This window comes from Pteronotus mesoamericanus, unplaced genomic scaffold, assembly GCF_021234165.1.
Source record: "Pteronotus mesoamericanus isolate MK-2021 breed Mesoamerican mustached bat unplaced genomic scaffold, CSHL_Meso_final scaffold_99, whole genome shotgun sequence".
Classification (NCBI taxonomy): domain Eukaryota; kingdom Metazoa; phylum Chordata; class Mammalia; order Chiroptera; family Mormoopidae; genus Pteronotus; species Pteronotus mesoamericanus.
Window position 1 is genome coordinate 7556384 of NW_026555330.1, and position 24778 is coordinate 7581161.

Genomic DNA, 24778 nt, shown 5'->3' on the forward strand with positions numbered 1-24778 from the left:
GCCGGTGGGCTGAGACTCAAAAGGTTCTCTGCCTCCCTCCGGCGATGCTCGCGGACATCATTCTCCGGTGGCGCCTTTTCCTCTCGGCCCCGCCTCGCCCGGGCGCGCCCTCTGCGGGGCGGGGTGGGCGGGGCGCGGCGCGGGGCCGACAGGGCTCTCTGCAGGGCTCCGGCGGCTTCGATCCCAGCTTTCCTCGGCCAGGCCGAGCCCAGCAGAGGCGCGTAACCCTCTCGCCGCCAGCGCCCAGCCCAGCGCGCCACCCCTGCGCGCCTCCGCCACCTTCCCCGCTCGCCCCAACTCCGCCCGACTCCCCGCCTCCCCGGAGCCCGCAGCTCCTCCCACTGCAGCCCCGGTGACAGCTAAGCTCTCTCCACCCCTGACCTCTAACCTCCACTCTCCCCTTCTGGCAGCTTTGGTCTCCCCCTCCCCGCCAAGCTGGTCTCATGGTTGCGGTTTCATTGCAGCGCACTGGAGGCGGGATAAGAAAGCCAGTGGAGAGATGGTGTCCCCTCCTGCCCCAGACACCGTGTTGGGCCTCCTGACCACCCCGCCCCCATCCTGCTCCTACCAGGCCCAACCAGGCCCAGTATGCCCTGGTCTTGATGCTTACTGCCTCTGCCGCGCTCACCGAAGCCCCGGCGGTGGAATGGGGAACACGCTGGGCTCCTGGTGTGGGTGGAAGGGAACTGGAGTCCTGGCGCTGTTATGGGTGTCAGGTGGGTGGGCCTGAAGGATCATTAAATTAAGCCAAGGCTCATTGTTGCCTGTCCTGCCTTGGGACCCCGTCCTGGTTTCACTGTTGTTTCACTCATTGCGATTTGACGTTGCTGTCGTTGTTAAGCCCCCTCTGCCTCTCTGACCCCGCGCCCTTCCGGGCACTGCTTCTTCATCTTGCTGTCTCCACAGCGCGGGCCTGCCTCTGAGAACTTGTTTGCTAAGTGACTGAGAGGCTGCCATGCCCAAAGCATTAGGCACCGGCGGGCTCCACTGGCCTCATCCCAAAAGCAGTTTCCAGTTTCATTTGTTTTTAAGGCCAGAGCCTCTTCTACATCTTTCAATTAAGCCTCATTTTTAGCTTTATTTTATTTTATTATTTTATAGTCGCAGGCAGCCTCCGTGCCCATCTGGATGATGTAAGGAGGACCTTAAGGCAGAAGTGCAAAGTGACTGACACGCCGGCCCCGGACACCTGTGCACCACCCGGTTCCCAGACCAGGCGTACGTGACAGTACCGGACAAACGAGACAAGGGCCGGGGGGCGTTCCGGGGAAAGACGAAAAGCCCCGTGCAGATTCAAGGGATTCTTAAAAGTCACATTAATGATGAAGTCAGAAAACCAAAATCACGACGATCTTTGGTGATCTGTGCTCATATGCAGAGGAGGGGGTACATCTGGATTGCAGTCAGAGACAGGTTTCCTGGCGCCTCACTCCCCTCGGGCCCGACATCTGTACTTGAGAGTTTAGTTGGCTTTGAGTTTGCTGAGGGAAAAAAGAAAAATCCCGAAAGTGACTGGGAAGAGAAGACCCAGGCCCGGCCATAAGCTGGAGTGAGGAAGGAAGAACCATAGCGAGAATATTAATGAACCCGCCGTCAGGAAGAGCTGGAAAGTCCCATGTGGCTGTGCACCGGCAGACTCCCCCGCGGCCCGTCCCCACCTGCCTTTCTGTTCTTCGGGCTGCTTGACCTCAGCCGTGCCAAGAAAGGGAGAGGCTGGTGGGAGAGGTGAAAACCCACCCTGCTTCTGAGTCATTTGTCCATCCGGTTAGTATTTCTTGACTCCTACTATGTGCCAGAAGCTGTTCCGGGCACTGGACCGCAATCAGTAACACAGCCCACCCCATCCTCACCCTAGTGACCCTCTGCCCTCTTGGTGCTTCCATTCTGCGGCATTTGTGGGTGGTGATACGCAAGTGGGGAGATGGGTGGAGGAAGAAAGCTGCCCAGAGTAAAGGAGGCCTGGAGAGCAGGTCAGAAAGCTGGGGTTGAGGGTACGGGAACCCAGGAAGAGCCAAGGGAATCGGAGGGCCCAGCCTGGGAGGCACAGCGGGATAAAGGTGCCCCGGGGCGGTAGGGCCCCGGACTCAGGACACTGACAAGCCCCTGAACCGGGGAGCTCAGCCTCAGGCCACTGGCCTCCAGAGAAGCCCTCAGCGCAGCATGAAGGTTTTATTCTGAGCCCTGGGCTAATTCCTTTCTTTAGGGATTTTCGGGGGCATTCAGTATGCCGCAGATGGCATCATAGGGCTCGTCTCCCATCCGTTCTGTGCGTATGAGGTCATGCTGTTTCCCCAAAGCGCAGAACCCAGAAGTGGAGGAGAGCCCCCTGCCTAACCCGCAGTGAGTCTATTGTAGACAGGTGGGTGCTGCCCCCTGGTGGTTCTGGGAGACCCTGTGTAACACTTTGCTTCAGCTCCGGGCTGTGGTGATCAAGAGAAAAGAGGGCCAACCGGTGAGGTGGCAACTGATTCTGGACTTCCTGTCAGTTCCAGGACCTCGGGTATCGCTGCGAGCATAACCCTACCATCTGGGACTCCGCCTGCTCCTTCCCTTTTCCATTCCCCCAAGACCTTGATAACCGGCAGGCTTAAGCAGAACTGTGAAGCACTCCCAGTTGGAAGTCCCTAATTCTACAGGTTTCTTTCCTTCCGCTGTCACTTCTCCACCTTCGTCCCCTTGGTGCTGTGGTATCTTCTGGCTATCAGGAGTGAACGTCTGTCTAGGCGCCAGTTCAGGCTGAAGTGTCAGCCACCGCCAGCGTCCCTCACCGGGAATCCAAGGACGGCAAGAGACTCGGAGGAGCACAGTAGAGTCCAGAGTGACACACGGGGCCTCCCGAGCAGCTGCAGCTTTTCTACAGCCCCGCAGATAGGGTCTTTGTTCTCAGAGCTGTGGCAGGTCCTGCCAGGCGGAAGCTTGAGAGCCTGACATCGAAGCCATTCCCCCTTTTCCTCTCCCCATGGGAGCCTGGGATGGGGCTCGGCCACTCCGGGGTGACAGGAGCCATCCGATCTCTCCTTTGGACTCTGCTTGTGCGGGGGCGCTCCAGGCCTGGTAGCAGGCCCCTTGGCTGCCAAGCTTAGGCCCCAGCCTTTGCTACCCACGCCTCCCTGTTTCGGCGTTCTCGCTCCGGCCAGGGGCCACCCACTTCTCCCTCGGGTTCGGGTCCAGGAGCCAGCACCCTTTCCCAGCCGGCCTTGTTCCCCGCCCAGTTAATTGAATTGCTTTATCAGCCATCAACACTGAGGGGAAGGTGATAGGGCTCTTCCCCTCAAGGAAGGAGAAGGGAAGGGAGGGTGAGAGGCAGCTGCAAGCCCCTGGGCTGCTTATCAGTTCATTTAACCCTGCCTCCCACCTCCATCCCCCACCCCCCACCGGTGCGTGCAGAGACTTGCAGGCTCCAGGTCAAAGCTGAGAGCCTTCCCAAGAGGGGCCTGAGGGGACCCAGCATGGAGGCCAGCTAGAACGGCTCTGCGGGGTTTGGGTTGCTGTGAAAATTTTCGTGAAGGTGTATTCTGGGCTCTGGGGAACTCCTAGTATGGCCTTGGATGGCGCAGCTCCAAGAGGGAAAGGACCCGAAGGGTGTGGGCCACAAGCTCTGGCCTGGCCAGGACTCAGAGCTGGTGAACCGTGGACTTGGAATCAAAGGGCCGGGAGGGACCGGAGTGCCAGCTCACAGGCACGCTCTCCTCGAGAGATTTCAGGCCTAAGGAGCAGCAAGCAGTGAGTTCTGGGAGACTGAGCTGGGCCTGGGTCGAGGGCAGAGAACGACCCAGGAGCCACCTGGCCTCTGCAGGGAGGACAGGGTTCACGGGAATCACTAGGCCAGGGCCAGCTGAGTGGACCCCCAGAACCCTCTTCGCTCAAGGCGGCTGCGGTAGACACCCGGCCTACGCCCAGAGAACACCCGCGTTGAGTCCGTCAGCGCAGGGCCCGGCTGGCAAGACGCCCTGGCACTCGGCATGTCTCCATCTTGAAAAGTACAGATTCCTCCCACCTGGGCTAAATTCCAGCAAAACTGGCTCATTTCATCAGTGTAGTTAATTAGTCCTGATGGACCCGGTCCCCTCCAGCAGTGTCCTGGGGGAGGGGAAGCAGTTGTCTGGAGAGGCAGACCACACTTGGGCTCCTCTTAGGTGCTCATGAAGCCCAGGGACCCTCCCTGCTTGGGTCCGCCTGGGAAGATCGGAGACCCAGCACCCAGCCCGCTGCGACCCAGGGAGCCACAGGGGGATCAGACTGGCTCCCTGCTCCGCGGCTCCTTGCCTGGCACGGCATAACCCTAACAATAGTTTGTTTGTTGTTGAGGGACAGACGTAATCTCCTCACTCCCCGGGCTTCTTCCTACGTAAGAAAATGTAAGTAAAGAACACAATGGCGCGCCTGGCACCAGCTGCCGTGGGGGCGGCGGGACGTTCCGAGTCAGGTCCTCCGTGAGGCAGGGGCCCTGCCCGATCCTTCTTTGTGTATCCTCAGTGATGAGCGCAATCCTGGGCCCTCAGAACACTCAGTTCATGCCCGATAATTGGACGTGGTGGGGGAGGGTCTGGGAAAGAAGGGGGGAACCCATCCTGTTGGCAGCTTGCTGTCCCAGAGGGTGCACTGGCCTGAGAGTCAAGAAACCCAAGCTTGGACCGTTTTCCCCCCTGCTTGATTGTGGGAATTCTGGGTAGAACCCTTCCCTCCTCTGGGCCTCAGTGTCCCCAACAGTCCTACGAGGATGTTGGGCCATATAATCACTAAGTTTCCTGTGGTTACTACTGCTCTGAGGCCAATGAGTTCTGCAATTTAGTGGTATAAACCCCACAGGCGTTTTATTTGGTTCATGATTCTATGGGTCAGGGAGTTAGAAAGGGCTGAGTTGGACAGTTCTTGTTTAGGGCCCCGCAGCGGGGCGTGGGAACGCCCGAAGGCCAGCCGGGCTGCCCGCTCACCAGGGCTCGTCCGCCAGGGCACGGTCACCGGGCTGGCCGTTGATGCTGGAGGTTGGCTTGGGTTGAAATTGTCACCCGCAGACACGGGAAGTCTCAGGGCAGCTGGGCTTTTTACATAGCAGCTGGGTCAGGACCACAGAACAACTCGAAAGTCACAGAGTACCACTTCTGTCATACGTGCTGGTCAAAGCAGGCATTTTTCCTCCCTGATTCAAGGAGGACATGCAGTAACAGCAAGACCCCCACGATCTGATACTTCCTTTCCTGGAAACGTGCCTTCTCTTGCCTCCTTCCGGGGCTTCCTTGGGTTTTCGGCTGACACTGTCCTTCCTGAATAGCTCTGGGACAAGTCTCATTGTGTGGGCCATGGGGCCTCCAGAATGAAGCAGGCCAAGGACTTACAGTTGGTCACAAGAAGGAAGCTAATATTTAATAAGCACCTATTCTGTTCCATCTGGAAAAAAATCTATACTGTATTCCAGTAGGTATTCCAGGAGGGTTTTTTTTTTTTAATTTTCCTCACACCATCTGTGCAAGAAAGAGATTTTTTGTCATTCTCCTTTTACATTAGAAAACAGGGTCAGAGAGATAAGTGGCTTAGCAAAAGTCGTGCGGTTGGGGACAAAGCTATGGTTCAAACCTACTTCACGCCACCCACTTCTGGCACACATGGGGCAGAGGAAGCTGTCTCTCCTGTCCGCCCCTTGTCCTTCACTTCCTCCCTGTCTGTTCCCTCCACCCAGGACCCAAACTCAGCCCTGTCCTATGCCTCTAAGCTGACACCCCCTGAGGAGAAAGTACCCTCACAGCGGCAGATGACTGGAGGTCCCTCAGCCCCTGGAATAGACCCATTACACGGGCAGCCGCCAGTTCTTCGGCCCCTTCCTTCCCACCAACAAGTCCTTCTCATTAACCTTAGGCAGATGCCGTGACCCCTAGAATACAGCAGAAGTGGCACAGCCTTTTTTGAGGCCCAGGTCTCAAGAAGTGGCAGCTTCCACCTCCTGTCCCTTGAAATGGTCTCTCTGAGCCACCATGGAAGAAGTACCGCCACCCAGAGATGAGTGACGCTAGAGTGGTCAGCAGTAGACGCTCCCCTGGAGACCCGCTGAGCCCAGCCTTGCAGCCGTTCTGCTGACGTGCCGGCCGTTTGGATGAACATGACGAGGCTGCCTTGGATCCATCCGACCAGCTCCCCTGCCAGTCGAACACCCTGAGTGACCTCAGTTGCCACCAGGAGAGTCACTCACAAGCTCTGCCTGACTCCCTCCCTCAAGACACCATGAGACATAATAAAACGGCTGTGTTAAGCCACTAAGGTTTGGGGTAACTTGATACCTCACAATATGCATCGTCTAGTTTCAATCCTTTCATTGTATCTATTTTACAGACTAGGAAATGTAAGCACAGAGGCATTAAATAACTTGCTCTAGAGCTCCCAGGAAGCAATAGGCCGGGCTGGCATTTGAACTTGAACTTGGAAAGTCTGGCTTCCTGGCTCCCTCAAAACCGAGCCCTTGTTTTACTGCTTCTTAAGGCATGTGTGTGTGTCCTCTGACAGGAGGGTTAACACTTCAACCAAAAACATTACCTTAGACCAAAGGGTTGGATAAATTTTCGAGGCGTGAGATTTCCAGGACCAAGACATTCCGTGTTCAGGAGGTTTATGGGGAGACTTCGAGTCGGGAGCGAAGGTGGAGGGGTTCCCTTCCCTGCCTTCCCCACTCAGAACAGTGGGGGGTGATTTGTTTATATTTGAGTGTCCTTAGCTGGCACAGAGCCTGTCACAGTGGATGCTTAATAAATATTTGTGCAACGAATAAATTAATCCACAAAGGCAGTTAGTGATGGAGGGGGAGTGGACCAAGGTCTGGATAGAAAGGTTTTCCTGCCATCTGCTGGCGATTCCTGGAACAGCACTGTCTTCTCTGGCCAGAGAAGGAAGAGGAAGTTCCATGGGGGACTGGGCTGTGTGTGTCGTGCTCAGACAGCTTCATTCCAGGCCTGAGAGGGGCGCGGTGGGAGCCGGCCCTTCCCCTCCCCCTCCCCCGAGCGTCAAACCTCCTGCTTCAGCCGCTGTCCTGTCGGGGATCCTTGAGGGCGCAGCAAGAAGAAGCACCTCCCCCTCCAACCAACTCCTTGGGTGCTCACTGCTCGGGATTGAAATTTGAGAAAAGTGGGTAATGACAAATCCCGTATTTCATCTTCACCTTGTACTTGACGAGAGGGGCCGCTCCCTTACAGCTTAGAATGCGGCTTGCTCCCACAAACTCGCCAGTCCCCCGCTGGCCCCTGCCTGGCTCCCAGGCCTCCGAGCGCCGTGCCCCCGCCCCCCGCCCCGCCCCCGTCCTTCCCTGCGGTGGGCCTCCACACACCAACCTTGCAGAGCTGACAGGTGTAGCTCTTCCTGGCAGTAAGGCAGGGCAGGAGCGTCCCCCTCAAGGCCCCGCAAGTGGACACCAAACACCGTCCTTACGTTGAATCCCAAAAACCTGACAGCAAGCTGACCCTTGAACAACGCAGTCAAAAACCTATATACAATCAGGTTCCGTATGTCAGATGCCATAGAAGAGCAGAGAGTCAGGCTTCCCGGCTGCAGATTGGAAATTCTGTCTTCCACCCAGAGTTGGTTGAACATATAGATGTGAAAACCGTGGATATGGCCGGCCAGCTGTATATTTATTGAAAAAAACCCCACGTGTCAGTGCTGCCATGCAGTGCAAGCTCGTGTTGCCCAAGGGTCAGCTGTATATTCCCCCGAGAGCTGCTGTGGCGAAGGTCACACGTGATGGGAAGTGTTGGGCACTCAGAGCCCAGGAAGTCCTGCTGCAAGGACAGTCCCTAGGAGAATAAGTACATGTCCCTCCTCATCCTCCGTAAGTCCGCAGCCGGCCAGCTACACCCACAGGTCCCACCGCATCCCATCTAAGCTTTTATCCCAACATTCCCTCCATCCCCTCCCCCCTCCCGCCCCCTGCCACCGATCCCAGGCAGGTCAGAAAGGCAAGAGGTGGTTGGTAAGAACAGACACTTTATTGTACACCATGGGGGGAGTAGAGAGGAAGGAAGGGCTCCAGGGTGACAACACCTCGTCCCCTCCCCTGGGCTGAGTGGTCTTGCCCTACTCGGGGCTCTGGCCAGCCATGGGCACATGGACTTGAGCTGTTCTGAGCCTGCGCCGGAACTTAGCGATGCTTTTGCTGTGTGTCCTTGGGTCTGTACGAAGCAGTGCGTGGGATGAGGAGGGGCCCGGGCCTGGTCCCCAGCCCCAGTCGTCGGCCCCGCAGAAAGGGCAGCGGGCCCCAGTTTCAGGGCCTAGTGGACGCTCAGGTGGCCAGGTGCCTTCCAACCTGCCAGCCTCTCCTCTCCTCCGCCGTGAGGCCGCCTCTGGGGGCAGTGGCGGGGGTGCAGTCGTGAGGCAGGTGGAAGGGCCGCCCCTCCCCGCTGCCCGAGATACTGCGGGCCTGCCCGGGGCTGGGCCCACACGGCCTCCCGCCCCAGCCTCGCGGCTTCTCCCGGCGCTAGGGCAGCAGCAGTCCCTGCAGATTTATTGCTGGAGGGCAAAGCCACCCTCACTGGCATCAATTGAGTGCCCCGCCTGTCCAGCCCCGGCTGGGGCTCGGGCTTCAAGCTGCCTCAGCGACAAAGCTCCCTGAGCGAGAAGCTGGTGATTGGGCAGGAGGGCAGGGAGCAGGGGACGCTTCCGGGGACGCTTCGGGCACGCCCTGCCCTGCAGTCCGCTCTGTCTCCTGCGGACGTTGCAGGACAGCACCAAAGCCGGGGGGTGGGGACCCCGTGCAGGGAGGTGGGGCCACCTCCTGCTCCCCCAGGAAGCCTGGGGCTGGATCTTACCTCCTCAGAGGCCCCACCTGCCCTGGCCTTGCCCCACTTGCAGCCCCCCTGAGGAGGGAGCAAAGGTGTGCATGCCGGTCGCATGGGGGACAGTCAGCTGTTCCCTCCTGAACACTGTTGGGACTGTCACAAAGCAAATGCCGGACACAGGCTCTGTGAAGTGGCTTCCTGGGCCTCACCACCTTCAGAAGCCCGGGGCTTTCCTCAGGACGAAGAGTTTGGGGTTCCAGGGGAGACAGCAAGAAGTTGACTGGAAAAATCAACGTGGGGCTTTCCCGCCCCCACAAGGTCCCTCCTTCCCAGCCTCGGCAAGCCAGTGGTGTGAAGGCAATGAGTCACCGGCCAGAAAAGCCCACCTTCCGGCAGGCCTGGCCCCGAGGCCTGGCTGAGAGGGGGAGGGGGTGGCAGGGAGGGCAGCGGGGTCTGCTGGAACGTGGTGAACACTGGGGTTCGCAAGCCACACCCTACACACAGCCACACCCACATATGTGCACACACCACACACGTACACACACACACGCGCATCAAGCTCTGGGCCCTACCGCTACCAACACCACAGACAGCCGGGACAGCCGACGGCGAGAGGCTCGGAGTGCTCCCCAGCCCGCAGCGACCAAGCAGGTGCCCCCGAGTCCCGGTCGCGGGCTGGTGGGCTGGTGGGCTGGGGCCTGGCCCAGCCACAAGCTACAAAATTAAAAATATATCAAATATACAATGAAAATAGATCTGTACAGCACTGAGGATGGAAATAGTCCACCAGCCACAGGATAATATTGGGTTTGTCATTTAACAGCATTTACACCCACATATACAGATTGACTATACAAGAGAAATAGGATACACAGAGGAGTATATATAGCAGAGTGTCCCTCCTGGGGCCTTGCTTTTCCTGGTGCTAAATTGGCTGGGACTAGGCTTGGGGCCACTAGGAGGTGGTGTTGGGTGAGGGCGCCTGAGGCGGGGTGTTGTGCTCCAAAGGCTCCTTCTCCAGGGAGGCCCGGTCCCGTCATGCTCCGGAAGGGCGGGTGGGGCTGAGAGGGCCAGAAATGGGAGGAGGGAGGACGGGCGAGTCAGAAAGATGGCGGGATGGGGGATGGACCCCCAGCGAAGGGCAAGGGACTAAGGGAGGACAGAGGGAACCCTGGGCCTAGTCTGATCCCACCCCAAGTGACTCAGGACCCTCTGTCAAGGTGCCCAGGCCTGGCACTGTGGCCTGTTCCTTCCCTCCCCACCACAGCTCTCAGAGGCCTGCTGTCCCGGCCCGTCTGCCTTCCTGCCTACCCTCCATCCATCCATCCATCCATCCGCCCATCCATCCACCCATCCTTCCATTGGTCCATCCACCCCTCTGCAGACACTCGCTCTCCAGTGAGGTTCTAACCCTCCCAGCCCTACTCCAGGGTCAGCCAGAAGGTCGGAGTTGGGGTTGGGGGATGCCGGGGGCGCTGGCCCCAGGACGGAGACCCAGCCCCTCTCCTTGGCAACCCCCAGGGTCCACAGCGCTGCCTGTGGCCCTGGTGGATATGGGCCAGGTGCCTTGGGAAAGGCTCCTGAGGGGTCTGTCCCTGATGCAAGCCCAGGGAGCTGTGCCTCCACGGCAGAGGGTGAGGGGCAGCCCCAGGGGACAGTGGGCTTATCTCTTTGCCCAGGTGCCGAGCTTCCCGGGTGTAGGCCCCTGAAGTCCAGGGACCTCGTTCCAGGGGAGAAGCTGCCACTAGAGAGAAAGCAGGGGCCCGAGTGAGATGAGGCAGATGTGCTTTGCAGTTGTGCTCCGAACCATCCGAACTGTGCTGTGGGCAAGTGTGCTCTGGGAACCTCAAGGAAAAGCAGAGGCCGCCACCCCGGGCTCAGGATGGGGCCAGGGGTGGGAGCGGACAGGAGACGCCTAAGCCCTAATGGAGGTAGGACGGTTCAAGCCGAGTCATCACCCTCCCAGGCAGAACCTAGGACAGCGGAGGGCGCCCCTCGAGCTGGGGGTGGGGGAGCCCCTAGCCCCCTGCTGCCAGGGCACTGCACCTCATACAACCCCAAGCCTGAGCCCCAGCGGCTGGCGCACCTGTCCCGTCCCCATCCTTCGACCAGCAGCCTCTGAGGTGCCCCCCACCCCGCCCCAGTGCCTGCTGCCGCCACCACCACCTGGCAGCACAGAGGGACTCTGAGACCTAAGAACTGCGGGTAGCAAGTTAAGGGGAGAGAACGAGGGTGGAGGGACCCCGAAAGGGGCCCCTTGGGGTCTCCCCTGGTGCCAAGAATCAGAACTTCGGGATTATTCCAATTGTTTGGCCACCATCTGGGGAGATGTCCGAGAGTAGGATGGCGCGGCCCCCACCCAGGCCTGGGGAGCAGAGTTGGCTGGGACCGGATGGGGTGGGGGGTGAGTCAGGGCAGACCCCTCTCTTGGGAGGGGCGGCCAGGCTGGGGCTGGGGCTGGCTGGGTGCAGAGGGAGGTGGGCGGAGGGGGCGCCGGGGGTCACAGCTCTGACTCCGGGGTGCTGGCCAGGAGGTAGCCGCTCCCGTAGCGTCCATTGGGGTCCCCGCTGGGCTCCAGGGGCGACGTGCTCCCAGGCCCCAGGTAGGAGCGGTGCGTGGGCATGGGCGAGGGCGCCTCGCTGGGCACCTTGTTGAGGATGAAGCGGGTCTCATCGTTCTCCTCCAGGTTGGAGATGTCCTTCATCATGCGGCCCTTCTTGTAGGACACGGAGAGCGTGTTGGAGCCATCGGAGAGCAGGTGGAAGTGTCTCAGGATGAAGACCACAGGGATGGGCAGGGTCGCCACGACGATGAGGGTGATCAGGAGGGCCATGGCCCAGTTAGGGAAGTACAGGTAGCGCTCGGCAGCCTAGGGCAGACGGGGCGGGGAGCTGCTGCCCAACACTGCCACGGCCTCACCTGCCTGGACCCCCTCCTCCCGCCCTTCCCCCCCCCCCCGCTGCCCTGGCCCCAGCAGGGGTCCCCGCTTGAGCTAGCTGGCCCCCTGCGTCCCAGTTCCTACACTTGGAAAAAGGAGGCATTATGCCACTCCCCCACATGGAAACAAAACACGGGTTAGGAAGACCGGACAGGTGCGTCGGCCTCCCGGACCCTCGGTCCTGAGGCCCCTGGCTGCCATCCCTCACCTCCTCTCGGATCCAGGCGCTGTAGCCTGGGGGTGTGACTCCCAGCTGGATGATGCTGGCCGTGGTGAGCACAGCCATGCACAGCGGAGACACGAACTTCCACATGTAGAAATAGAAGCGGTAGGGCCGGAAGCCCAGCATCTCTGTCAGCTCCTGCATGAACCTGCCAGGTGCAGTGAAGGGCCCAGAAGTTGGTACCCCCACTGCACCTGTGCAGTCCCCCAAAGCCTCCTCCTCCAGGAAGCCTTCCCTGACCACTCCATTCCTCCCAGGCTCTCCCATTCTTCACACTCAAGGCTCCTGGTATATTATCTGTGGCCCCGCTGGCCTCTGGGAAGGTTCTGCTGCCTTCCTCTAACCTGCTCTGACTACAGCAAGCCACACCCCACCCAAGGATGTGATACACCGCAAGGGGCACACCGGAGGGCTCTGTGTTCTGGGCGCCACCCGCCTCCATGGCTTGGCTCTAGACTCCCCCTGCTGGAAAAGGGGTGGAAGTGCACCTTCCCTAGGGTCCAGAAGTCTGCCCTAACTCAGGGGTTTCTAACTACCCCACCAGTGGGTGGAATTCTGGGGGGCTAGCAGGCCATGTCCATGATGTGGCATTTAAAACATCATCTTTAATACCTAACCTCGATAATACCTAACTGAAATATTGCACTTCTTTCTATTATACATGCAAGCAACCAGAGTCGTATTAACTACCTGGGACTCCGCCAGCAATGGATTAAATCTCAGACACTTTCCTGTCACATTACAGCCGAAGATACCTACAAATACCATTGATTCTCACTGCTAATTTAAAGTTACCATTGTTATTAGACCCATAGCTAGGTCTTGCAACGTCATGCAGTAAAAATAAAGTACACAGATACTACAACATCTCAGATTTAAAACATTTGGCTAATTTTCAATAAATTGAGTTGCCCACACGATACTATATATTTTATCATAAGCATTTAAAAATAATATTCTGAGAAAGGGCTAAAGAGTCAGAACCTTCTAGCAGCGCGTCCCAGCCTGGGCTCACGGCACGGCTCCCTATGTCATCCCTGCCCCTCCTGCACCCTCCCGGGAAGTGGGTGCTGTATCCGGGACAGGGAGCGAGCCTGATTCAGAGGCCAGGTCCGACGTCAGGGGAGGGTCAGGCTGAGTGGGTCGGCGGAGCCCGGGCCTTGAGCAAGGGGGCGGGACCTGGTCCTGGGGCTTTCTGGGGATACAGGCTGGTTCTTAAATGAGCAACGAGGCCGGGGCTGACGGTGAGCAGAGGTCTGCCCCCGGCTCAGGCCCCGAGAGCCCATCCTTTCTTACAGCTGAATTCTCTTACCCATCAACCCGCAGCTTCAGGCCCCAACCACACCCCGCCTCACACCCCTTTGTAAATAGCCTCAAAGCCGCGGGTTAGGCTGTGGAAGCCTGTGAGCACTTGGGGGGCAGGGGCTCCTTGTGCACCCACTGGGTGCTTAAGCTTCAAGAAGTCTGAGGAGTCAGTACCCAGGACAGGTGCAGCGATTTCAGGTAGTGTAGGGCGATGTCAGGACCTGGACCCAGGAGGCTCCCGTCCTCGGCCTGGCTCTGCCTCTCACCCGCCATGATGCCTCCCTCTGAGCCCTGGGTTCTCCAAACGACCTGAACTTCCGGCTCTGACATTCCGACTCTGTGATCCTCTGCCCCCTCACAGCAGCTGTGGGAATACGGTGCCCTCGGGGAGGGGGCAGGTGGGACAGACCCCGCCCCCTGTCCACACTTCTCCCCTACGGCCCCCTTACTTCTTGGTTCCATAGATCCAGGCCACAGCGATGTTCTCAAGGATGACAATGAGGGTGAGCGGCAGGGTGGCCGAGTAGTCATCAAACATGGTGACAAAGTAGTTTCCGGAGCGCTGGACGAACAACAGCCCCACGAGGAATGCAAAGACACAGCAGCCCACTACAGAGAGCCGGGAGGCCGGTGTGGGGGCAGAGGTGCGGGTGGGCGGGGCCCGGGGGTCTTGGGGGCACCCAGGCCCCTCCCGTCCCACCCCTCCCTCCAGCAGGCCCAGCCCTGTGGGTCCGGAGCGACTGGGTCAGAGCCCAGTGTTTCTACGAGCCACAACCCCGTCATTGTCCCCAAGGACAGCCCACAGGCCAGGAGGAGTTACCTGTGAACATCTCCTTGGGCACCTTGAAGGTGTCGATGATGGGCGTGGTAATGCCGGCCATGGTCCCGATCATGCTGCCCAGGCCCAGGTTGATGAGCATCAGGAAGAACATGACGGACCAGAACGGGGAGGCGGGGAAGTGCGTCATGGCCTCAGTGAAGGCGATGAAGGCCAGGCCGGTGCCCTGCACGGACTGCGGGGAGGGGGCGGGGCGAGGGCTCCGTGAGGGCCCACGCCCACCCTGGGAGCCGCTGGCTTTGCTCTCCCTGCCCTCAGGGCTTCAGGACCGACTCCTCCCTCTTTCCCAGGGGTTCTCACCCCCACCTACATCCAGCTTCTTTGGCCAATGGCGCTCACATTTGAGTGGGCATCAGAATCCATCCCCCCAAAGGGAGTAAAACAACAAGTGGTTCAGGAGTTCAGCTGTGAGGCCTAGAATCCTCAAGCTGTACCAGGGCCCCAGGGAATTCAGAGGAAGATGCCCTTTTAGAAACACACTCAGTGCAAAACACTCCTCCTCTAGGAAGTCTTCCCTGATTGCTTCTCATCTCCAGTCCTCAACAGCGTGATCTCAGCCACGGCTGCCCCACGGGATCGCAGAGGAGCCTTTAGAAACACCCGTGCCTGGGTCTCACCCCAGGGACAATGACTGGACTGGTCTGGAGGTAAAGCTGGGCACCAGGGTGTTACAGAGCCCCCAGCTGACTCCGGTGGGCAGCCAAGGTAGAGAACCAGCGCTGTGATGCTTGGGCCCCCGCTCATGGGGCGACGGCCACACGCTGCCCACTGACATCACTCGTCCGCTGTCGTGTAACATCCGGAGGCTGCAGGGGCAGCTCCCCAATTGTGTGAGCGTGCAATTCCTGTCATGTGGATGTTATCAAGGTGGTAGCAGAGAGAACACCGCTACAATCCTGGTTTTATTCAGAGACCCAAGCCACACCCGTGAGAGCAGGCAGGGTGTCGGGGAAGGGGGACGTCCCAGATGCTGCCCGACGCCTGGGGAGGGAAGGGGGCAGGGTCCCCGGGAGGAGCCCCTTTGCCCTTGCTCACATGGGAACAGGTCAGGGGCACAGGACACAGCTCCCTCGGCGTGAGGGTGGCGCCCAGAGACGGCAGCCAGCTTAACAGGGAGCTCAGATGTCTCACAGAGAGTGTCACCTTCCCTGCCTCCTGGACAAGGGCGAAGGGAGCTGGCCCTGTCCCCGCGGGCCCCGTGGGCCCCACCAGCCAGGTCCCAAAACCCTGTGGGCACATCTCTCTCCTGTTGCCCTCCTCACAGAACAGTCACATCGAAAGCTTCTGGTTGTACAAATAGGGACAGGGCAAGGTGTCTGAACTTGGGCCTGAGCGTTAATGAGGGAGAGGCATCCCCTGTCCTACCCTAGGGTCTGAGGGGCCTTGTGGCCACGGGAGTCAGAGTGGGCAGTGGGGACAGCCGGGGGAGGTGGCAGAAGCAGCAAGGGGTGACTCAGAGCCGGGGGGGCTTGAACCCCGGCTTCTCTACTGACTAGGTGTGAGACTCTGACCCAGCTGCCACTTAGGAGCTGCTCACCTGTAAAACTGAGACAATATTAACTCAGGACTTTGTCACAAGGGCCAAAGGGGACAGAGCGCAAAGGGCAGATGCTGATATAAACAGTTATTTTCTGTTTGCCGTGCACAGGGCACTGTTCTGAGTGTGTGACATGTGGCAGTGACCGGTGCACAGGAAACCCACGCAATAAACATGAAAGTCGCCCACACTCTCCCTGCAATTTCTGGGATGCATGTGTCAGCCTCGTCCCCTCACCAAGGCTCACCCTACCTCAGGGCAGGGGACTGAGCTGATACCTTTCCTCTCTCCCCCTCGGGACACACAGTAGGCCCTCGCTCACCAAGTGCACGAATGAGCCCCGCGGCCTGTCTGCCGCCCAGCCCGTCCCGGGGACGGCAGCCTGTCCCACACCTTGTTCAGCTCATCCTCCAGCAGGCAGGGATCGAGGCCCAGGGCTGAGAAACGGTCCTCCTTGACGGTCATGATGACCTTGTACATCTCCGAGTAGTCCTTGGTGGTCAGGTGGGAGAAATTGACGTGGGGAGGGATGAGGTCCCGGCTCAGGACGTTGCTGTGGAGGTACCCCAGGATTTTCTCGGCGTTCCTGCAGCGGGAAGGGGCGGGGACCCAGCAAAAAGGCAGGTGAGCCCGATCCTGGGGGCACCTCCCCGGCACCCAGGCAGGATCCCCACCCCCGGCCATCAACAGTGACATCTGTCGATCTGTCCCTGTGGTCCAGAGATAGAGAGCTCCTCCGAGCTCCATCCTCCAGCCTGGGGAGACAGGGCCTCCGTATCCACAGCCCGCCTGCTCCCCTGGGTGGCGTGGACAGGGAGGAGGAGGGGCCAGGGAGAGGTGCCACCTACTCGACCACGCATTTCTCATTCATGATGTTGGCCTTGAAGCCCAGCACAGCAAACACCACGAGGGTGGCCAGCACCGAGGTGAAGAAGTTGATGAAGGACACGAGGGCGGCGTCGAAGTGGCAGTTGTTGTCCTGCTTGTTGTAGCTGGAGAAGGCGATGACGCCCCCGAAACCCAGCCCCAGGGCGAAGAAGACCTGCGTGGCCGCCTCCCGCCACACCTGCGGGTCCAGCATCTTGTCCAGCTGTGTGGGAGGGGACCGTGGCCAGGGGAGGAAAACAGACACACAGTGATGGTTGCAGTGAAGCGCCATGGCATCCCCACGGCCTGCCTTCCCTCAGCCTAAGTGGAGTTCGGAGGCTCCTTGGCACAAGGGGAACAAGCCGTGTGCCCCAGGGCATTTCCCCTAATCCCTCTGTAACCCTTTCCCCGCCTGTAAAACACAGATCCCAAGAGCATCAACTTCACAGCATCATCGTCAGGCTTAGGTAAGAGAAAATAAACACTGGGTGCTCGCAGAGTCCGTTCATTTTAACTGCTGTCATTGCTTACCACAGGGCCAACACAGGAAGGAACATCGCCGGGGCCATCAGGTATAACGGGTGGTGCACGACCCCAGGGAGGGCCAGTCTCTTAGACTAGAGTGTGAATGGCACCCTCCTGGAGTTACTCAGTGTGCAGCCTGCACAACAGCACAAGAGAACTAAGAGCATCAAGGCCTCCCTCCACCTCAGACCACAAAAAAAGACACCAACGTCTTCCTCCTGCCTACTCACGTTCCCTTGCCCAGAAATAAAAGACCCAATGTTCATTCACACACCTACGTGCTCCACGTCACAGAGGAACCCCACCTCGCCCCACTCATCCTTCCTGGAGAGGACCAGCCCCTGCCCAGTTCCCCATCTGCTCCCAGACCTGGCAGGAACCTGAACCACAACAGCCTCTAGAAGGCAGGGAGCAATTTCCAAAGCGTTTTCACGTCTGTTCTCCTTTTACTGTTTGTTAGAGCAGGGACCACGGCGTGGGCCCAGCCCAGGGCTTTAGAGTCAGGCCGCCCCATCTCTCTACATCGGACTCCCAGCTTTAATCAGCTGAGAAGGCTGAGGCAAGTGGCTGCGCCTGTTCTATGAGCCTCAGTTTTCTCAACGGAAAAGTGGGAACGAGAACAGAGTCTCCCTCCCCGAGCGACTGTGAGAACCAAACGCACAGCCACCGCTCACACCTGGCCCCTCGCAGCGCTTCGTCCTACAGAATGCCTCTGACCTCGCAGGACAGAGGATTCTGGGTTGGGGCAGGGGTCGTTATTCACATTTTGAAAGAGTAGACTCAGGCCCAAAGGTGGAATGCTTGCTCAAAGCCACTGAGCTCACCGGCTGGGGCAGAGGAGTTTCTAAACCGTAGACCGTCTCACAGGAGGCCGTGGTGCCGTCCGAATGCCGTCTCCGGACGCAGCTGGCCCGTAACGCAGGACGAGGATCACCTGCTGGGGGCCTGGGGGGCCGGAGAGGCAGGCTGAATGTTCTGACAGGCAAAGCGGTTTAAAACGGTCACAGCGGAGCACGCACGGAGAACGAGACGGCCGAAGTGGAGCGGGTCCTGTTCATTCCGAAAGCACAGTAACACAAGCCCACCCTTCCTTACCCAGCTGCCCTGGGGCCAGGCTGGTTTTGAAATCAGGCTTGTGTTTCTCATTGTCCTGTGGCCAGGTAATACAGTGCATATGCCACCTAATTACACAGTGCCCCAAGCGGGGTCTGGGACAAACCCGTAATCAAACCCATTCGGGTTCCTGCCGCACACTATGAATATTCACACCAAGTGAATCAATAAAGACTATAAATAGCCTCATATCTGTTCAGGTCATTTTGCCACAAAATGAGTTCCCGGAGCAAGAAAACAAAACACCTTTGTTTTTCAGGGCTATTTGGATTCAGGCATTGTGATTAAGAAAGTAGAGGTTTCAACTTGCTCTAACAGGACTTTGAAGAGGATAAAAAAGAGAAAAACACAGTAGTCCTCCCTGATTGGCGGTTTTGCTTTCCACAGTTTCAGGGACCTATGGTCAACAGCAGTCCAAAAATATTAAATGGAAAATTCCAGAAATAAATGATTCATAAGTTTTAAGTCGTGCGCCATGCTGGGTAGTGTGATGAAATGTCACACCGTCCGGCCTGGGATGACTCATCCCTCTGTCCAGCGATCCACTGTCCGTGCTACCGGACGGTCTGTCACTTGTAGCCCCCTCGGCTATCAGCTCGACTGTTGAAGCAGCACATGCCTGCGTTCACATCACCCTTATTTTACTTAAGGGTGGCCCCAGAGTGCGAGAGTAGCGGTGCTGGCAATTCAGATGTGCCAAAGAGAGCTGTACAGTGGTTGTTCTAAGTGAAAACGTGTGCATATACAGGAAAACACCATGGTGTGCATAAGGTCCAGTTCTATGCACAGTTTTAGGTACCCACTGCGGGGTCTTGGAACATATCCTCTGCAGATATGGGGGGACTACTGTAACCATAGTCCTGCTGGTACAGAACTTCTGCACCTCCCCCCTCCTGGGTGGGTTTTGTTTGGTTTTTTTTAAAGATCCTCCCAGAAGATTCCAGAAAGGAGTGGAAGGATTACTTATGCTGGCGTTCATTGACGTAACAGATGTCAATCATGACAGTTCTACCAATCCTGAACCTGGGCACTGCTCTCAGGCTAGAAACCTGGTCCTGGTGGGAGGGCCCTGGGTAGTTTGTTGAGTTCCAACTAGAAAGAAGCAAATGGTTCTGAAACGGAGGCAGGCTGAGAGGGACATAGCTCTGGTTGTCATTTGCGTGTTGAAATATCTTTGTTGGTTTCCTACCATTGGCTGGAAAATCTTTTCCCATGCTGTTCTGAACACTCCAACTGCAGCGAACTTGCTACTCTTCAAAAGCACCATGATCTCCTCCGGCCCGTGGTGTTTGCCCGGGAATTTCCTCCCTCCTGCTCATTTTCTGATGAACTCCTGTGTATACCTCAAAACCCAGTGCAAACATCACCTCCTCTTTGAAGCTTTTCCTGACTGCCTCTGGCAGAACTAGTGGAGGTCCTGGGCTCTCACAGCTCTCATCAATACCTGAATTACAGGTGAATGTGCCTGTCTTCCTTTCAACACTTTGTGCTTCTTGGGGATGAAGCCCACCTGCTGTCATCTTTGTGGGAGCAATGCCTGACCCATGGAAGAGAAGGAAAGAATCGGGGAGTGAGGACGGGAAGACGAGAGAGAGACAGGCAGACAAAGGCTGGCCTGTGTCCTAAGATGAGCTGAGTCAGGCACCTTCAGTACTGAATGCCTGCTGTTCCTTGAGCTTCAAGAGGACCTTTCAGGATTCCAGGAGTGACGGTGCATGATTTCAACAAGGTCCCGACCATAGTGGCAACAGAGAACGAACCCGCGGCCAGACCTTAGGAAGCTCAGTGTCCTTTCTGGACATCAGAATGTGACTGCAAGAAGTGGAAACGGGCTGTGCCCCCAGAGACAAGGCTCACACCCTGCTCGGGGCGCTCCCCGGCAACAGAGCAACGGCTTCCTGTCATGGCCTCGGCGCTATGGCCGAGTCACTCCCTCCCACAGGGAACAAGGGGTTTCATGGCATTTGACTGGGTGTCACGAAGATGGTTTTTGACCCCACGAGCTGCTGCTGAGCGCCCAGCCCGAGCGGGTTTGTGACGGAAACACACGCCCTTGTCCCCCAGTACTGCCCGGCACCTGCCCGTGCCACAGCCAGATGGGACCGCGAGACACCAGGTGGCTCTGGGTCTCCGGGTTCCCCCTGCCCAAGAGCAGGGTTGCCTTCAGGAGGGACGAGAGCGCTGATACCGCTGCTCCCATGGCGCTCCCCAGCCCAGCGCCGTCCCTGACAACTGGGACGGAGCCCGGGTGGTCCACCGCATCTTGCCGCTGAGGAAGCAGACAGGCTGAGGAACTTGCCCTCCGACCGCCCCACCGAGCCGTGAGCTGGGACCTGGACCCAGTCCTCTGGCTCCAGGGCTGGGCTGCCCCGTCATCCTGCTCGGGAGCCTCGCTCCTGCGGTGGCCCCAAGGAGCCCCACCCCAGACCTCCCTGCCCGGGCCTCCAGGACTCGCCGGGGCGCCCTCCTCTTCTCTACGGGCTCACGCACACCCCTGGCCCAGCGCCTGCCTGGCTCACTGGTCAGGGCTGCTCGCTTGTCGGGGCCCTGGAGGCGGCAGCGCCCACAGCACAGCGTGCGCTGGGCCCAGCCCAGAGACTGGCGTGGCCCCTTCCATCGTGGCTGCTCATGAGTACCGCAGTCACGTGGTTTCAAGAGCTCAAAAGGCAAAAAAAGGGTCCCCAGAAATGTCTCCTTTTCATCACCTCTGTATCCCAGACGCCCCATTCCTCTTCCCTAGACACAGCCATGACATCAGCTTCTTGCATACCCTGCCGGTGATATTAATGTGGTATATTTATACACACACACACACATCTGTGCACACGCCTGTGTGCGTGTGTGTATTCCTCCCCCTTTCCCCCTACTTTTCACCAGAGATGTCAGCGGAGCTCTCCATCTTCCTGGGCCACCGCCCTCGTCCCCAGCCTCAATGCTTCCTCAGTCTGGGAACCCACAGTGTTCCAGGGCTCCCGGCAAGCTGCCCCCTCTCTGCCTCATCCCCACAGTCTGCCTAAGGGACCGCCAGGCCTGGCCCCTCAGCCCCTGAGCCCCATGTACCTCGGCTGCTGCAAGATGTCCACGTCCGGGGCCGTCCTTCTTCATCTGGACTGTACCTGGGACAACGGGGCCTGTCCCCGGCTCCAACGCCAGCCTCCACCCCTCCCTACTGCTGGCACCCTGCTCCACCCAGGCACTCGGCCTGGCAGCGGCAAAATCGCCTGTCTCTCCCCCGTCTCTGGCAGTTCCCGCACCTCTTTGTTCTGACTCCGGGGTTCCCCAGCCCAGCTGCCCCTGAGGAGCACCTGGCCAGCCTGGAAGAGACTGGACGCCACACCCAGCGATCAGATTCATTAGTCCACTCGTATGATTGTGACAGGCAGGGGTGGGCCTGAGGACTGGCACGTTTGCCCTGTTGCTACAGCTCCCAGGTGAGCCTGCCGGGCAGGGAAGGGCTAGGCAAGCCTGGCTCCACGCCCAGCGCCCGGGCTTTCCCTGTAGGCCTCTCAGGCGAAGGCACGCCGCCGGGACGCTCCAGGTCACTGCCCCGCGTTCCACTGTGCGCTGCCTCCTCGCTCCAGTACAACGTCTGCCACCATCCTGGGCGACCTCAGTATCTACGTCGGTGTCCCTTTCAACAGTCTGCCCCGCAGTCCCTTTGCTGCCTCCCTCCCAGGGCTCTTGTCCTTCCCCCACCCCTGCGGTCATGCCGCGGCCTTTGTCGTAACATCTGTACTACAACATAAGCTCAGAGTTAAGGATCCCGCACTCCGAACACCCTGTCTTGCCAGCTCACTCGCTCAAGTATGGGGACCCCAAAAGTCCTCAGTCCCACCGGGGCCCAGCTCCACTTCCCTGCCACTCCCCCTGTGTGCCCCCTAACCCCCCTTCCTCACCCCTTAGCTGACGGTCCGTCCTTGCTTCCGTTCTCAGCTCCCCTGCCATCTCTCCATTGTCACCACTTGATAAACTCCCCACCCTGGGGACATCCAAACCTCCATCTCCTCGGGGCTTGGCCCCTCGGCAGCGAAACAGCCGGGGAACTCACATAGCACACACCTGGCGCCCTGGACAGGTGGGACCTTGGACAGGTTACCGAACTGCTCTGTCCTTCTGTTGCCCACGTCAGAACGGCGCCGACAGCAACACCTACGTCTGGGGCTGGGACACGTTTGAGTGAGCTGACACACGGAAGGCATACGGGACAGTGCCCCGCAGGCAGTGGGCACCGCCGACTGGACAACACATGGTCGTGCAAGTCCCAGGCTGGTCCACTTCACCGCACACTCCCCGACCCCTAACCTCTGACCCCTAACCTCTGGAGCCCATGCCACTCTCTCTCCTCCTTAGGCCTCCAGCCCCTCCTCCACCATTCTTCCTCTCAGGAAGAGTGACCCTGCCTCCTACTCCTCAGAGAGAAAGGGCACAGGCGGAAGAGAAGGCCCGCGATGAGCAGCTGCCAGCATCTGTGCCCACGGGCTGGCCCGTCCCTCCTGTTCCTGTGGGGACAGCGTGTGCTCCCTGCCGCTTAGATTAACTCCTCCGCTTGGGCCCCGGGTCCCGTCTCTCCTGCTCATTCAAGGACATTGGTTGCCTTCCCTCTCACAGCATCAATTCCCCCCTTGTTGGGTTTTTTAAGTGTGTAATTCAATGGCTGTCAGTAGACCAGAGTTGTACAGCTGCGGTCTCGTGATCGATAACCTATTCGGTCTTCACCCACAGTCCCAGTCACAGCTCCTGAAACTCCGGGAATTTCCTAAGTGTGGAGAGTGAGAAAAAGGTGTCTTGTGTGAGAGAAGCGACTTTTGGAAGCAGCTAAGGACGGGGGCTGGCTGCCAGGAGAACCAACTATGTGATTAGAGGAGGGGTGAGGGGCTAGAGATTGAATCCATCGCCTATGGCCAAGGATTCGTGGTTGTATAATGAAGCCTCCATAAAAGCCAAAGAGGACAGGTGCCAAGAGCTTCCAGGCTGGCAAACATGTGGAGATGCGGCGAGCATAGCTCACCTGCAGGGCACGGAAGCTCCGCACCTTTTCCTCCAGCTGGCCCCATGTAGCTCTTGCTGTTCCTGAGTTATACCCTTTTATAATAAACCAGTGATCTACTAAGTAACGTGTCTCTCTGAGTTCTTTGAGCCATTCTAGAAAATTCATCAAACCCAAGGGGTTGTGGGAACCCCTTTTCGATAGCCAGGTGGTCAGAAGTACAGGTAACAGCCTAGGCTGTTAACTGGCGTCTGGGGGTGGGCGACAGTCTTGTAGGACCGAACCCCTGACCTGTGAAATTTGATGCTCTCTCTGAGTAGTTTCAGAACTGAGTTAAATTGAACTGAATTCTTGGCCACTCAGCTGGTGTTCTGAGAATTGCTTGTTGGAGGTGTGCAGGACACCTCCTGCCATATTGGAAATTGAGTCTCAGAACACAACTTAACAGCCATTACCACGATCGATCTTAGAACATCTAGCAGCCATTACCACAGTCAATTTTAGAGCATCTCCATCACCCCAAAAAGCAAGCTCATAGCCACTAACAGTCAGTTGCTCCCCGCTTCTGTCTCAGCCTCCCCACAAACCCAGCTCGGAGCGACCACTACAGATTGTTTCTCCAGATTCACCTCTTCTGGAATCATACAACACATGGTCTTTTGTGACTAGCTTCTTTCATTTAGCATAACGTTCTCAAGGTTCACCCATGTTGGAGCGTGAATCTGTACCTCGCTCCTTTTTATGGCTGGGTAATCATTCCATTGTATGGATATCCTACCCTTGACTTTGCCGTTCATCTGTTGATGGACACTTAAGTTGCTTCTACTTTTTGACTATTGCCAACAAGGCTGCCGTGAACATTTGTGTACAAGTTTTTGTGTGGACATGTGTTTCCAGTTCTGTTGGATATGTGCCCAGGAGTGGGGTTGCTGGGTCGTATGTTAATTCTGCCTACCCTTTTGAGGAACTGCCAGATTGCTCTTCCAAAGCAGCTGCACCATTTCACATCCCCACCAGCCGTGTATGAGGGATTATTTTTATCATATGAAATTCTGAAGTAACACCTTTGATCCTGTGGCCCTGTCCAGCTAACACCTCATTTCTCATGTCTCCGTGCCCCTTTACTGCACAACGGAACATAAGTGGTCTCTGTTACTTATTTCCAATTTCTCACCTCCAACTCTCCCTGGGGCCATGGCTACGAGACTGTCCCCGGCCCTCCACCAAACCGGCTCTTGTCAGGATCACCGGTGTCCCCTCCATCGCGAAGCGCGCCGGCCACTTCTCAGTCCCCGCTACCTGATCTCTCCGCAGCTTTGGGCGCGGCTGGCCCTCCTTCCCAACGCACCTTCGCCTCTTTGTCTCTGGCGTGGACAGCTTCTCCTCCTTGTCCTCCTCCTTCCTCACTGGCTATCTCTCCCCCAACCTCTAAACCCGGGGACCCTGTGCTCAGTGTTCAGACCTCCTCTCTGTCCTCTTTCACTCACAGAGTGGCTGTAACTAGTCCATGACTTTAAATTCTTGCTGGACTCCCAAATTTACACTTCCACCAACCTCCACACTCACCTTCCTAACCACCCCCTCAGCATCTCCACCCGGATGTCTATTAGACGTTTTCGACCTGCCACGTCCAAAACAGTGTTCTTGGCCTTCCCCACCCAACCTGCTCCCCCCACCGCCCTCCCGCGT

The 24778-nt window shown here is 58.1% G+C and overlaps 1 protein-coding gene across 3 annotated transcripts in view; it reads right to left on the reverse strand.

The window, feature by feature from the left end:
• Window positions 1-7976: 7976 nt before the first annotated feature.
• SLC6A17 (solute carrier family 6 member 17) overlaps window positions 7977-24778 on the reverse strand; it is a 43954-nt gene continuing 27152 nt past the window's right edge. For all 3 annotated transcript variants that reach the window (XM_054564776.1, XM_054564777.1, XM_054564778.1), the window contains exons 7-12: window positions 16446-16687; window positions 15991-16183; window positions 14043-14235; window positions 13672-13831; window positions 11903-12065; window positions 7977-11625 (exon numbers count right to left, since the gene is read on the reverse strand). In XM_054564776.1, coding sequence (XP_054420751.1) covers window positions 11257-11625; window positions 11903-12065; window positions 13672-13831; window positions 14043-14235; window positions 15991-16183; window positions 16446-16687 — 1320 coding nt within the window. In that variant the 3' untranslated portion in view covers window positions 7977-11256. The remainder of the gene's footprint in view (window positions 11626-11902; window positions 12066-13671; window positions 13832-14042; window positions 14236-15990; window positions 16184-16445; window positions 16688-24778) is intronic.